The sequence below is a fragment of the Apodemus sylvaticus genome, chromosome 3, assembly GCF_947179515.1.
Source record: "Apodemus sylvaticus chromosome 3, mApoSyl1.1, whole genome shotgun sequence".
Lineage (NCBI taxonomy): Eukaryota > Metazoa > Chordata > Mammalia > Rodentia > Muridae > Apodemus > Apodemus sylvaticus.
In genome coordinates this window covers 164265150-164280231 of record NC_067474.1, presented here as the reverse complement: position 1 = coordinate 164280231, position 15082 = coordinate 164265150, and the positions used below count along the sequence as shown (strand labels likewise).

The following is a 15082-nucleotide window of genomic DNA, read 5'->3' as shown; positions in this document are numbered from 1 at the left end:
GCACGCCGGGAGATGTAGTTCTCGTAGTGGCTAATCACAGGTGTTCCAGAGCACAGTGGGAGTTGTAGTTTCTTGGTTCAAAGCCAGGGGCGGGGTATTCAGGTTAGGAAAGGGGTCGTGGTTGGTGATTTTTTTTTTTTCCTGTTCTTTTCTTTTTCCTGCCCTATCTTGCCAACCGCCCCTCCCCCCAACTTCTTTTTCTTCTCTTCTTTAAAACACTGTATGATGGAACCCAGGGTCTCATGTATGGTAAGCATAGTTCTCCACGACATTGACAGCCACGTTTTCATGTTTTAAGAGTTGCCATTGGGGCTGGAGAGATGGCTCAGTGGGTAAGAGCACTGACTGCTTTTCCGAAGGTCATGAGTTCAAATCCCAGCACCCACATGGTGGCTCACAACCATCTGTAAAGAGATCTGACACCCTCTTCTGGTGTCTGAAGACAGCTACAGTGTACTTACATATAATAAATAAATAAATCTTAAAAAAAAAAAAAAAGAGTTGCCATTGAGCTGGGTGTTGTGGCTCAGGCCTTTAATCCTCAGGAGGCAGAGGCAGGAGGATCTTTGTGAGTTCCAAGGCAGCTTTTCTTCACGGCCAGAGCTACATAAAAGAGAAAATCTCCTGTATATATATGCATATATACATGTACGTGATAAATTTAAGAGCTATGGGAGGGATTGTGTCTGATATATATTCTTTGTTTTTCTTTGCTTGCTAAAACAGGCCTTACACATGCTGGCCGAATACTTTAAATACGTTATCACAGAGATATATTACCAGTATTATTATTATATTATTGTTGTTGTTTTATTTTAACAGGGTCTTGCTAAGTTGCCCAAAGAAGCCTTGTCATTCTAGCTACTTAGGAAGTAGAATGACAAATCTCCTGGCTTCATTATTCTCCTGTCTCAGCTTCCTAAGTAGCTAGAACTACAGGCACATACCACTGTCAGGCTGATGTTGTAGCTTTTAGTTTTTTGGTGTTAGGGACCTAACCCCAGGCCTTACGCATGCTGAGCAAGCACTTCAGGCTTGATTCAAGCACTGATTTTGTGGCTTTTGAAGTGACATTGTTTAAAGGATATGATTTGCAAGCAAGTTGAAATATTAAGTAAACGTTTTACATTAAATTAAATGGCTGGCAAGAGAGCTTAGTGGGTAAAGGTGCTTGCGGCCAAGCCTTACAGCCTGAGATCAATCCTAGAACCCAGCTTGGTAGAAAAACAGATTTCCAAAAGTTGTCCTCTGATCTCCAAAAGCACAATGTGACATTTGCATGCGTGCATGTGTGTAAGCACACACATACACACACACACACAATTGCTATGAAATTATTATTAAGTTTTAAAAATAGCTGGCTTACTTATGTTTCTTAAAATTTTATTTTTGCAACTCAGCATGGTGGTGAACACCTTTAATCCTAGCTCTTGGGAGGCAGAGTCAGGTGGATCTCTGTGAGTTCAAGGCCAGCCTGGTCTGCAGAGCTAGTTCCAGGGCAGTCAGGGCTACACAAAGAAACTGTGTCTCAAAAACCAAAATTAATTAATAACTAACTAAATAAATAAATCAGGGCAGTTCAATACCTGTTTCAATAGATATTGCTCAGAAATTGTGTGATTGTCTCCATACAGGCAAACTGAACAGTGGTTTTTATTATTTGGGTTTTGTTTTTGTTTTTTTTGTTTTTTGTTTTTGATTCTCAATTGTCAAGAACTGCTAAGCAGATCCGAGAGGGGTGCAAGCCTTTTCCAGGTCTTTCTATCCTAACTGTATATGTAAGATACCACACCCTTAAAAATATTTTGAAGGGAGTCAGTTTTCAACATAGAACATTAATTTTCAGTCTTGCCAAAAATGCAATAAAGCCACATCAGAGAAACATTTTTAAATATTTATCTTATGTGTATGATTTTTTTTTACATATATCTTTGTGTACTGCACATTTGCCTGTTGCCTGCTGCTGAGATCAGGAGAAGGCATGTTCTGGAAAGCTCGGAGCCACCATGTGGGTGGTGTGGACCAGACGCAGGCTTCTCTGCGAGAGCAGCTAGTGCTCAACTGATGAGTGAGCAGTCTGTCGGCCATCTCTCCTCAACTACACAAGAAGGCTGTCAAACAGCAGTCACGGGAGGGCATTGCTGCAGACTAAGTAGTTGTTTTAGACACCAACAAATTGGGCTAAAAATAAAAATACAGAGTGGGGTAGATACATGCTAGAACACTTGCTAGCCTGAACAAGACTTTGGGTCCTGGTATTGTGGGCAAAAGGCATCCATGCTAAGATTGCATGTGACTGGATTAAGAATAAACTATCTAAACCGGGCGGTGGTGGCTCACGCCTGTAATCCCAGCACTCTGGGAGGCAGAGGCAGGCAGATTTCTGAGTTCGAGGCCATCCTGGTCTACAGAGTGAGTTCCAGGACAGCCAGGGCTACACAGAGAAATCCTGTCTCGAAAAAAAAACCAAAAAAAAAAAAAAAAAAAAAAAAAAAGAATAAACTATCTAGACCTCCCAGAAATCAAGATTAGAGATAGGCAGATTTCTCAAACAGGCTCACTCTGTCTGACCATGAAGTTCCCTCTGCCTTAATTCTTACACAAAAAGGTAACCCGAAGTGACCCAATGTGGTCTAACCGGTTATTTTTCTATTGTTATATCTCCTTGTCTTTGATTTATAAAGAAAGTAAATTTGAGGTGAAGAAAAAAATCCTCTTTTTTTTTGTACTTTTTCTGTAGATCAACCTTTTCCATTCTGCTCAGTGGGAACACTCAACAGCATTTTATAGAACGGAAAGGTGCCCGATTACAGAATTGAAAATAAATCGAGATGGAAATTAAGAAAATCTGTCCTCTGGCAAGATGGAATGATAAGATCTTGAGTCAGAAATAAAGGGAAACATGAATCACAGAGCTCCTTGGAATGTCCAGACATGGCTTAGCAACATATTCCTCTTGGCTGCAATACAAGTCTGTTTTGTTGTTGTTGTTTGTCTTAGTCAGGGTTTCTATTCCTGCACAAACATCATGACCAAGAAGCAAGTTGGGGAGAAAGGGTTTATTCAGCTTACACTTCCACATTGCTGTTCATCACTAAAGGAAGTCAGGACTGGAACTCAAGCAGGTCAGGAAGCAGGAGCAGATGCAGAGGCCATGGAGAGATGTTCCTTACTGGCTTGCTTCCCCTGGCTTGCTCAGCCTGCTCTCTTATAGAACCCAAGAACACCAGCCCAGAGGTGGTACCACCCACAAGGGGACCTCCCCCCTTGATCACTAATTGAGGAAATGCCCCACAGTTGGATCTCATGGGGGCACTTCCCCAACTGAAGCTCCTGTCTCTGTGATAACTCCAGCCAGTGTCAAGTTGACACACAAAACCAGCCAGTACATTGTTGTTGTTTTTATTCCTCCAGAAAAACTAGTGTTTAACATGCAAAGAATTAGGATTGGGGGTGTGGCTCGGTGGTAGAGCACTTGCTTATAAAACAAGGGCCCAGCATCATGTACTTACAAAATCGTGACAAAGGTAGTGGTTGGGTGGTGATATTGATTAAGGTCAAAGAGGAGACCATAGTGGTACACTTAAAATCCCAGAACTGTGGAGGCAGAAGTGGGGAATCTTGAGTTTGAGCCAGTTTGGGCTACACAGTGAGATTCTGTCTCAAAAAACTAAAGCAACAGATGTAACAATTCAGTTACCATAATGATGGTTCACAGACCAATCTTCTCTCCACAAATGTCCCAGTTCTTAAATGCTGCAAGTGTGTGTCTGTTTGTGCTTGGGAGCAAAGGTTGGGTGCTCCAATTTTTTTTTAAAAAATATAATCTTCATTTACATTTCAAATGCTAAAACCTTTCCCCATTTTCCCCTCTCCCTGAAAACCCCTGACGCCTCCTCCCACCCCCTGCCTCCAAGTATATGCCCCTCTACCCGACCCACTCCCACCCTCCACCCCCACCCCCCACCCTGATACCCTTTGTTGGGGCATCTATTGAGCCTTCACCTGACCAAGGACCACTCCTTCCACTGATGCCCGACAAGGCATTCCTCTGCCACATTTTTGGCTGGAACCATGTGGTTGATGGTTTAATCTTTTTTTTTGTTTTGTTTTGTTTTGTTTTGTTTTTGAGACAGGGTTTCTCTGTATAGTCCTGGCTGTCCTGGAGCTCACTCTGTAGACCAGGCTGGCCTCGAACTCAGAAATATGCCTGCCTCTGCCTCCCAAAGTGCTGGGATTACAGGCATGCGCCACCACCGCCCGGCTGATGGTTTAATCTTAAAAAAAAAAAAAAAGAAAGAAAGAAAGAAAAGAAAAGAAAAAGAAAAGGAAAAAAACCCAGACCCTCATGTAGTCTAGATTGGCCTCGAACCAATAGATATAGCCCATGTGCTGTGATCACAGGTGTGCACCACTATACCAGGTATTTATGGTGTGGGAGCCCAGTTTTTTATGCATGCTTTACCAACTAAGCTACAACCCCATGTTAAGAGTCCGTTCTAATATAGATTAAGCATGGGCATTAGGAGAGGCAGCCTGAGAAAGCACTATTGTGCACATGGGCTTCTTAAAAGTGAGTTGCGGAGGGTTGGGGCTTTGAACGCCTCTGAGAAACAGTAGGCACTTAATGAATAATAGTGTACTGAATGGCTAAATTTTAGCTTACGTTTTCATGTATTTAGTAAATAAGTAGTCCCTAAATGTGTCCATGGGGCTGTGAGAATGGGGAGAGATTTACTTCAAGAATAAAAATGTGCGTGGAGCGCACGGTGAGGTGGAGGCAGGAGGATCAGAAGTTCATCTCGGTCTACATAGAAAGTTTGAGGCTGCACTGAACTACGTGAGGCCTTGTCTAGAAAACAAAAACAAAGGACTAAACATACAAACGTACATTTATTTTAAAAAGACAGTGAACCTGGTGCGTGATGTGGGGAGAGTGGGGGGGGGAGGAAGTTAGGGGTAGATATTACTAAACCACAGCGTTTATATATTAACATGTAAAACAACAACAACAAAAGAATTCTATTTAAAAAAAAAAAAAAGATTTTGGACTATGGATTTTCCTGTAGACTTGCAAGGTGACCGGGACACCAGGCTCAACCCTTTCTGCCCGGAGCCCGCCCCCATCGACAGGCTCAGGTCCTTCTACTTTGGTCTTGTCTGGAGAACTCGTGCAAGCGCTCTTGGGAGAAACTTGGGCCAGCGGCGGTCGATTAGTCTGACCTGAGAAAGATGGCGTCCTCGGAGCAGGCAGAGCAGCCGAACCAGGTGAGGGGAGTGGGACTGCCCCGTCGCGACTGCCAGGGGTCGCGGCTGGAGCGGCGCTCGGCGCGCGGCTGGCAGTGGGGTGGCGACCCTGACTCCTTAAAGCCGAGGACCCCCCGACTTCGTTTCTCCTCGGGGCCCCGCCCCTCTCCGGGTCCTCCCCGCCCGGCTCCTCCTCCGGTGACCCCCTCTTCTCACCACATTCCGGGCTTGGGGGCTCAACCGGGTCTCAGGCCCCCGCTTGCCGCCCGGCGGCCCCTCGGAGCCCGCTGGACTCTGTCGGGAAGGGTGGCGGGCTCCAGTTGGGTCCTCGGCACACAGATGGAGGGCCCTGCCGGAGGAGAGGTGGGGAAGGCTCGTTGGTACCCGGCTGTCCCCTGTGGGGAGGGGCCTGACGACTCCCGCTCCCACGGCCTCGGCCCCTAAAGTGCCAGCATCTTGGTCTTCATTCACCTTGTGGCTTTCCTCACCAAGTTAGGGCGTCCCTGCGAGGACTCCTTCCCTCTCGGTGCGTTAGCGGAAAGGGGACGTACTTTAAATAACAGACGCCACCGAGCCTTTAGCTGAGGATCCATCCCTCGCTTGCCTGGGTTTGGTTTTCTTAGCCGAGGACTCCCGAGTTCTTCACCTGCAGATTTAACCAAATCCCGCTTCGCTTATGGGACAGCGAGGGCCACTGTTGATGCTTGGGCTTCTGCTGCTGCCTGGAAGTTGTGATGATATGGCCTCAGAAGGGGCTTCTAATCCAAAGGCGGAGTGGGACGAGGAGAGGGTTTTACTGCCAGTGTGCTGTCGTGCGGAGGACAAGTTGTGTTTACTTTTGATTTTTTTTGTTTATTTTTGTGTACATGTGCGCAGCACGGTGCTGGTGGACGGCAGAGGACAACTTTGCAGGACCCGGTTCTCCGTCCACCATGTGGATCTCAGAGAAGGAACTCAGGTCCTCAGGCCCGGCAGCAAACGCCTTTCCCTGCTCAGCCTTCTTTTTCCCCAGAGTGGTGCTGATTATCTAAGTCTCTCTTCTCTTAGTAAACTGCACAAGTGGGTAGCAAGGTTTTGTGACATGCCCTAAATCACGTGCACCACCGGGCCTTGATTTCAGCTCACACTGAAGTGTCTCTGCTAGTTGGCTATCTTATGTTTAAATTTAATTAGGATAGACCTAGGAGGAACAATATTTTTATCTTGGGAAGCTCATCATTCATCTGTCAACTTCTTGAAGCACACTTAAAAGTTTTAAACCACTTACCGATATTTCACTTCCTTCCTAGGCAGAGGACTACAACTTTAATAGTCTTGCTGTCCTTCTACTCATGATAAGTCAATTAGGGGGTCACACTTAAAGGAGATGGACACTTAGATCAGTCTCTGTTAGTGGTGTGTGCTGTGAGGCATCGGAAACAATTAGGAACGGTTCCGGACTCCGCAGTGTCTGAAAGAGGGACCTTCCTTCCTTGTGGTGTCCCCCCCTAGTTTGCTAAACTGCTGTGTGCTTCAGTGTCTGAATGTTTTCTCGCCTCTTTAGAGTAGGATCGAACTGTTTTTGGAGGTCCAAGGTTTTTCAGGGTTTGGCCGCCACTTGTGTGGTTTTAGCCTGTTTCTCCTTTGCCCTCCTTTCCAGAGCTGATAGAGATGACATTGCATCAGAATGTGCTGGCAGCTGGAGGAAGAAGTTGTCATGTCCTGTCACTATCTAACAATAAACTGCAAATACACACAAGTATACATGAATGGGGCTGGAGAGAAGGCTCAGCACAAGTATACATGAATGGGGCTGGAGAGAAGGCTCAGCGGTTAAGAGTACTAGCACTGGGGCTGGAGAGATGGCTCAGCTGGTAAGAGCACTGACTGCTCTTCCAAAGGTCATGAGTTCAAATCCCAGTATCCACATGGTGGCTCACAACCATTCGTAAAGAGATCTGACACCCTCTTCTGAAGACAGCTACAGTGTACTTACATATAATAAATGAATAAATATTAAAAAAAAAAGAGTTAAATCTATTAAAAAAAAAAAGAGTACTGGCACTGGCTGCTCTCCCGGAGGTCTTGAGTTCAGTGCCCAGCAACTACATGGTGGCTCACAACCATCTGTAATGGAATCGGATGCACTCTTCTGGGGTGTGTCTGAAGACAGCAACACTCTACTCATATAAGTAAAAACAAATATACAAACAAATATATATATTCCCTCAGTCTGTAGCAGCCCAGGCAGATTTAAAGGTGGGATCTCCCTGCCTCAGCCTCCTGTATGCTGAGATTACAGGCACGCCTCACTGTTCTAGGTTTAAGCACATGTAAGCGTTACTTGTTTGTTTATCCATTTTTGTGACAACAGCTCATGTAAACCAAACAGCCTTGATGGCCTTGGACTTCTGATCCTCCTGCCTCTACCTCCCCAGTGGTGAGACTTGAGGCTGTGCCACCCAGTCCGTGGGCATGCTAGGCAGGCGTTCTACCAACTGAGCTACAGGTCACTTTTAATTAAAAATCTTTTAATTAATAACGAATACATCAGGTTTTGGGTTTTTTGAGACACAGTCTTGCTATATAGTCCTTAGCTGGCTTGGAACTCACTGCGTAGACCAGGTTCATCTCGAGCTTTACCTGGCTTCTCAGGAATGTTGAGATTAAAAACATTCACCACTATGCCCAGCAATTATTGCTTTTTTGAGTGCATATGTGTGTGTGTGTGTGTGTTTATTTATGTGTGTCTCCATGCGTCTACCAGAGATCTAGTTATCTGTCTCAGAAACAGGCCAGACGTCAATAAGGTGTGTTCTTTAGTTGTTCGTATTATTAATTTTATATGTATGGATGTGTATGTCTGTTCTTGGTGCATGTGGGTGCTGAAGAGGGCTTCTTACACACACACACACACACACACACACACACACACACACACACGCACGCATGCACACACCTGCCCCCAGAATGAGAGTTACAGGACATGGTGAGGCCCCACAAGCAAGCCTGGGTCCTTGGAAGAGCAGCCAGTGCTTAACTGCTCTTAGTTTGTGAGGCAGCCTCTCTCACTGGACTGGCCAGCCAGTGAGACCCAGCGGGCCTCCGGTCTGTGCATCTCCAGCGCTGGGATTACAGGCATGTGTCTCTGCTCGAGTTTTATGTCTGTTCTAGGGTTGAAGAAGTTGGGGCCTTGTGTTTATGCAGGACTTACCTATTGATCCATCTCTTCAGTCACCATAAATCTACTTACAATGTTTTTCCTTCAAATTCAAATTTTATTGTGTGACTGTGTGTATGTGTGTGTGTGTGTGTAAGTGCAGGCATGAGTGTTCTTTAATGTTTGTGTGGAGGTCAAAGGACAACTCTATGGAGCTGGCCCACTCCTTCCACCTTGATGTGGGTTCTGGGGTGGGTGTCGGGTCATCAGTCCCATGCGGCAAGGGTTTTCTTTCCTCTTCTAGCATGTATAGTGAGGGAGTGAGAAGTGGGAGGCCATTTTCCTTTACTCTTTTAGATTCCCTTCTTATTTTATCATGAGCACGTGTATGTCTGTGTGGGTGTGCCTTCAGAGTGTTGCTTCTGTGAGCTGCAGACGTGGGTGCTGGGAACTGAGCCCTGAGGCTCTCTTGCCCACTGAGCCACCCCACCGCTCTAGCCCACTCTGAGTCTTCACCTCCAGAGAACTAGTGCTCCCTGCATTTGCCTGACATTTCTTCATTTGAGCAGAGTGCTACTAAAGGATGTTGGATACATCCCTAAGCCTGGCTGTGTGGTTTGTAGACTTAGGGGGCTGGACCAGTATCTTGTGTCTCATAGAAAGTTTATGGTATCATCTCTGGTTCCTAGTGATGAATGAAGAACCCTCTTTCCCTGAGAGACAGAGTAAGGTGCTAAAGTCTACCTCTCTGGCACGTGTGTGCTTGTGTGTGTCTCTGTGTGCCAGAGGTCATGTTATCTATTTCAGTAGTAGGCCAGAGGTCAATAAGGTATGTTTTTCTGTTGCTCTTTATTCATGTCATATGTGTGGATATTCAGTCTGTGTGTCTTGGTGTGAGCTCGTCCGTGAGAGCTGGCCAGCTTACTTAACTGTTTGATCTACTTCTGCATCTATAAAGTAGGAAAAGACCGGTGCCTGCCTCACCCTCACTGAGTTGCTTTATGTAAAAGTACTCGCATCACCCCGCACAAGGAGCTGCACACAGTTAATACATTCTGGGCTCTCGAACTCTTAGATGGGGTGACGCTTTCCGTAAGTCCTAACGCAGCATTTGCTGGGTGAGTTTTTGTTTTTTATGATGACCACTACTCTAGTGAAGTTGTTCTTTTCATTATCTTGATGTAATTTCTATTGAAACTTCAAAAGATGCCACGAATGGCCATGACAGTGCTGGACGGTCTCTGTCTTGAATAAAAAAAGAGAGCTGTTAGAATCCCGATGTTTCAGCCAGGCCGTGGTGGTGCACACCTGTAATCCTAGCACTTGGGAGGCAGAGGCAGGCGGATTTCTGAGTTCGAGGTCAGCCTGGTCTACAAAGTGAGTTCCAGGACAGCCAGGGCTATACAGAGAAACCCTGTTTCTAAAAACCAAAAAAAAAAAAAAAAAAAAAAGAAAAGAAAAAAAAAAGAATCTCGTTGTTTCATATCCTCCTACTGCACATCCTGAGGCAGGAGGATGTTGGGTTCTAAGCCTGATGCTTGCTACCACACTTGAAGATCCTGGAACCCACACGATGGAAGGAGAGAACCGATTCTTGCAAGTTGTTCTCTGACACCTACCCTCCCCCTGCACACACAGGTAAATAAATGTAATAACTACCACAAATTTAAAAACCTGAAGTCTGAGCTACCTAGGAGACTGCTTTTATTAAAAAAAAAAAAAGACATTAGTAAGTGGCATAGCATTTATTTATCCAGAATGTGCAGGCTCTGGGTTCTGTCCCTAGCGCTGACAGAGGTCAAACAGGAATCAGGATCGAACTCTTACACGTCAGGCTTGGAGGCCATCCAGGGGCTGCTGAGGCATTGTCTAGAGCATGTTTTCTGTCTTTATTTTTCAGATTTGTTTTCCTTATTCATTCATTCATTCATTCATTCATTCACTTATTTCTTTATATTTAGTGTGCATTGGTGCTTTGCCTGCATGCTTGTCTCTGTGAAGGTGTTGGATCCCCTGGAACTAGAGTTGCAGGCAGTTATGAGCTGCTTGCTGGTGCCAGGAGCTGAACCCTGGAGGAGCACCCAGTGCTCGTAACCGTGGAGCCGTCTCTCCAGCTCCCCTTAGAGTTGGTTTCACATGTTTAGATGAGGTTAACTCTTTCTCGTGAGCATATATATATCACCTGGGCAACCTTGTGTCCCTGTGACTTGTAGCCACAGTCACACAGCAGTCTTTTGTGGTTGCAGCTAAGTTTAGTGGCTTGGTTAAAGTGACTTCTGTATCTTTATGTAAGGTGATTTTCTAAACGAGCAGCTTTCTTTGTTACCTTGCAAGTGCAACTCTAGATTGAATATTGTACTGTAGGACAAAGTCTTTGTTCCTTAAACTTTTCTTCAGAATCTTAATAGTGTGGTGTGGTAACTTTAATGAGTTTTGAGAAATTGCAGTGTGTCTCTGTTACCGCCACCAGGATCAAGATAGAAGCAACTTCGTATCCCTCAGTGTCCCCTCCTTCCAGTGACCCTCTGCTGTCGGCTGCTATCACTGTGGGCGACATGCGCCTTTCCTGTAGTTTCTCATGAGTCAGTTTATAACCTAGTCCTTTCTTTTTTTTTTTTTTTTTAAGATTTATTTATTTTATGTGAGTTCCCTGTATGCTGTCTTCAGACACTCCAGAAGAGGGTGTCAGATCCCTTACAGATGGTTGTGACCACCATGTGGGTGCTGGGAATTGAACTCAGGACCTCTGGAAGAGCAGTTGGTGCTCTTAACCGCTGATCCATCTCTCCAGCCCCATCACATATTCTTTTAGGCATTTTTGGTTATAATGGTGTTTATGAAAATTTCGATACTCGATCTGTAATTCATTACTTTAAAAATACATATGTTTAGTGTGTGCTGTGGCACATGGAGGCATCAGAGGACTGCATGTGGGAGCTGGGGCTCTCTTCCACTGTGTGGGTCCTTGGATTGAGTGAAGGATTGAGGGAGGGCAAGGGCCTTATTCCCTGGGACATTCTGTTTGTTAGGGTTATTTCTGTTCGGTTGTTGTTTTGTTTTTGTTTTTTTTTTTTTTTTTGAGACAGGATTTGTGTAGCCCTGGCTGTCCTGGAACTCATTCTGTAGACCAGGCTATCCTTAAACTCAGAGATCTGCTTACCTCTGCCTTTTGAGTTCTGGGATTAAAGGTTTGTGTCACCACCCACCAGACCAGGTTATTATTATTATTTTTTTAAATCTTATTTTATGAGATAAAGTCTCTATACATGTTCCTGGCTATCCTGGAACTCACTTGTGTAGACCAGACTGGCCTTGAACTCACAGAGAGACCCTCCTGCCTCTGTCTCTCAAGTTTTAATTTTTAAAATTATGTTTGTGCGCATGTGCATATGTGAGTATAGGTGGAGTCTAGGGCTTCAGGTTCTCTCGGAGCTGGAGGTGCTGATGGCGCTCTGTAAGGATGAGATGTGCTCTCAGCCTCTGAGCGCTCTCTCTCTCTCTCTCTCTCTCTCTCTCTCTCTCTCTCTCTCCCTCTCTCTCTCCTTCCCCCCAGCCCCAGCCCCTCCATACTTGTTACTAAGGAGTAGAGAGCATTACAGTTGCTGTGTATGCTCGTTGGTGAGCATTTGGGCTGTATTAGTTCTCTTTTGCTCCATAACATAATGGTATTACTATAAATTTGGCAGGCTAAAAACAACATAAATTCATTCCATTTGTTTGTTGTTTGTTTAGAAAAGTCTCTCTTATGTATTCCCTGGTTGTTCTGGAACTTGCGGTGTAGGTCAGGTGGGCTTGAGCTCCCCAAGATCCTGTCGTTAGAGTGCTAGCACTAAAGGTCTGGCCCTTAGATGGACATCATAGTCTTGTGTCTTGTCCACATCAATGTCATTTCCTGCATCCTGTTTTAGCAAGTCAGACTCCACCCGTCCCCTAGGGGAGCGAACACAAAGGGCACAGCTCTGCTGGTAGGAATCCTGGTGGCCATTGAAGGGCGTGTTCCCTACAGTCCCGATTCCAGGTCAATGCTATGAGTATTCATGTAGTGTGTGTCAGGTCATTTTTATGGTTTTGGTAAAATCGCATTAGCGGACTTGCTAGGTCGTGTGGTCAGTGTTCTCTTTGGGAATGCTGTGTTGTCTGTCTGTCCTCCCCCAGAGCTCTCTGGGAGTTTTGCCTGTGGCTTTGACTCTAACTGTCTCAGTGATTGTGAGGTGGGGTCGCTCCAGGGCTTTTATTACATACCTGTGATGACTAACTCGGGACCTCTGGAGAGCAGCTGTACTCTTGACCTCTGAGCCAGCTCCAGCCCTTGTTTTATTTCCTGTGTGTAAATGTTTTGTCCCATGTGTGTCTGTTAGTCACATGTGCCTGGTACCCTTGGTGGTCAGAAGAGGGCCTTCCATCCACCATGTGGGTGTCGGGAATGAACCTCCTCTGTAAGAGCAGCAAGTATCTGAACTTCTGCTTTTTTTTTTTTTTTGTAAAGATGTATTTTATATATGTGAGTACACTGTACCTGTGTTCAGATAGCACCAGAAGAGGGCATCAGATCCCATTACAGATGGTTGTGAACCACTATGTGGTTGCTGGGAATTGAACTTAGGACCTCTGGAAAAGCAATCAGTGTTCTTAACCACTGAGCCATCTCTCTCTCTCTCTCTCTCTCTCTCTCTCTCTCTCTCTCTCTCTCTCTCTCTCTCTGAGGCAGTGTTATGTTTTATCAAAAGATAAGGAGAAAAGGTCTATGTTTGGTGGATGTGCAGTCAGGTGTGGGGAAGGGGGAGCCTCTGCGGGCCCATGCTGATGCATCCCTTCCCTGAGGGACCAGCCATAGAGTTTATTCAGGACTTGGGAAGGGAGTTGAGAGGGTAGTAGAGATAGAGAAAGGGGGGAGGGGGAGGGGGAGGAGGGAGAGGAGTCTAGCCATGAGCACGTGGAGAGAGGAGGGTAGGAGAGTGGGGGGAGAGAGGGGGAGGGGGTAAGGGAGCAAGGGCAGGAGAGGAAGAGAACAAGAGGGAGAGGAGGGCCAAGCAGCCCCTTTTATAGTGAGTCAGGCACACCTGGCTGTTGCCCGGTAACTGTGGGGCGGAGCCTAGACAAAATGCCAACCTGCTGGGTCTCAGTCTGTACCTGTGGCGGTAGGCGATTCTATCCTCTGACTCACAGCCAGCTGCCTGCCTCCGTCCCCTAAGTACCAGGATTAGAGGTGGGCACTGCCATGCCCAGCCAAGATTTATGTGTGCGAGTCTGTGTGTGCGCACATGTGCATTTGTGTGCAGGCGCCCATAGAGGCCAGGAGAGAGAGGGTGTGGATCCCGGGAACTGGAGTTAGAGGTGGTTGGGAGCTGCCAGCTGCTCGGGTCCTCAGGAGGGACAGAAAGCTCTCTTGACCACTGTGCTATCTCTCTAGCCTGCTGTAACTGCAGTCATCTTGGAAACAGTGTTGTCTTCATCTCTTCTTCGCGTTTGCTGTGGCATGCAGATATTCATGCATGTGCATGCTTAGATTTGTGAATGTACACATGCACGCCTGTATTGGTGCATGTGCATGCCAGGATGAGTGCACGTGGCGGGTGTCTCCCTGGGCCTGGAGCTTGCTGGGTTTGTGTGCTTTGCTTTTGGCTAGGCTGGCTGGCTAGTACGCTCCCGGAGTCTCCTGTCTGCACGCCCAGTTACAGGCCACGTTAGAGGTTCGTTGGTTACATGGTGTTGGGGCCTCACACTGGCCTCAGACTCACGATCACCATGCTGCTACCTCCCAAGTGCTAGGATTACAGGGACGTGCCGCCACGTCCAGCCTTCAGTTCTCCCTAATTATTTAATGCCAGTGTGTAAAATGAAATTATGGGTTTGTGAACTGGCCGTGTATCCGCAACCTCGTTAGACCCGATTTCCATTTCACTGGCGTTCTGTAGATTCTGTATGGTGTCTCTGCACACGATCTGTGATCTGCAAAGAGGCTGCTCGCCTTTACCTTCCAGTTAAACTCCCTCTTCTTGCCCTTCTTCCTCTTCTCCTCCCTCCTCCCTTCCCTCCTCTTCCTCCCCCTCCTCTTCCTCCCCTCCCCTTCCCCTCCCTCCCCTTCCTTCCTCTCTCCTCTTCCTCTTCCTCCCAGCTCCTCTTTCTCCTCACTATGTAGAGCTCCTTTTATTTATTTTTTGCTTTATTGCTAGAACTGGAGAGTGAAGCTCAGCGTGACAGTGACAGTGAGAGTGACCGTTGTCCCCGTGACTGGTGGTGAGGGTTGGTCCGCCTGTGGTCTCCTGTGCTCAGGGCTGATGGCAGCTGGGGGGTTTTTGTAGTAGGTCCCCTTTTTATCAAGTTGAGGAAACTCATCTTTTATTTATTTATTTATTTTTGCTGAGTTTTTTGGTTGGTTGGTTTTTGTTTTTATTTTATTTTGTTTTAGACAGAATCTTCCTACACAGCCCTAGCTATCCCAGAACTTACTATGTAGACCAGGCTAGCCTCAGACTCACAGAGATCCATTTGCCTCTGCCTTCCAGAGTGCTGGGATCAAAGATGAGTGCTGTCATGGCTGGCTGGTTGGTTCGTTTCCTTCCTTCCTTCCTTCCTTCCTTCCTTCCTTCCTTCCTTCCTTCCTTCCTTCCTCCCTCCCTCCCTCCCTCCCTCCCTCCCTCCCTCCCTCCCTCCCTCCTTCCTTCCTTCTTTCCTTTCTTTCTGCTTCCTTCCTTC

At 46.4% G+C, this 15082-nt stretch overlaps 1 protein-coding gene across 1 annotated transcript in view; it reads left to right on the top strand.

Annotated features, from left to right (window-relative positions):
• Nucleotides 1-5184: 5184 nt before the first annotated feature.
• The window catches only part of Pex14 (peroxisomal biogenesis factor 14), a 139693-nt gene continuing 129795 nt past the window's right edge, over nt 5185-15082 (top strand). The window contains exon 1 of the mRNA XM_052178166.1: nt 5185-5268. Coding sequence (XP_052034126.1) covers nt 5233-5268 — 36 coding nt within the window. The 5' untranslated portion in view covers nt 5185-5232. The remainder of the gene's footprint in view (nt 5269-15082) is intronic.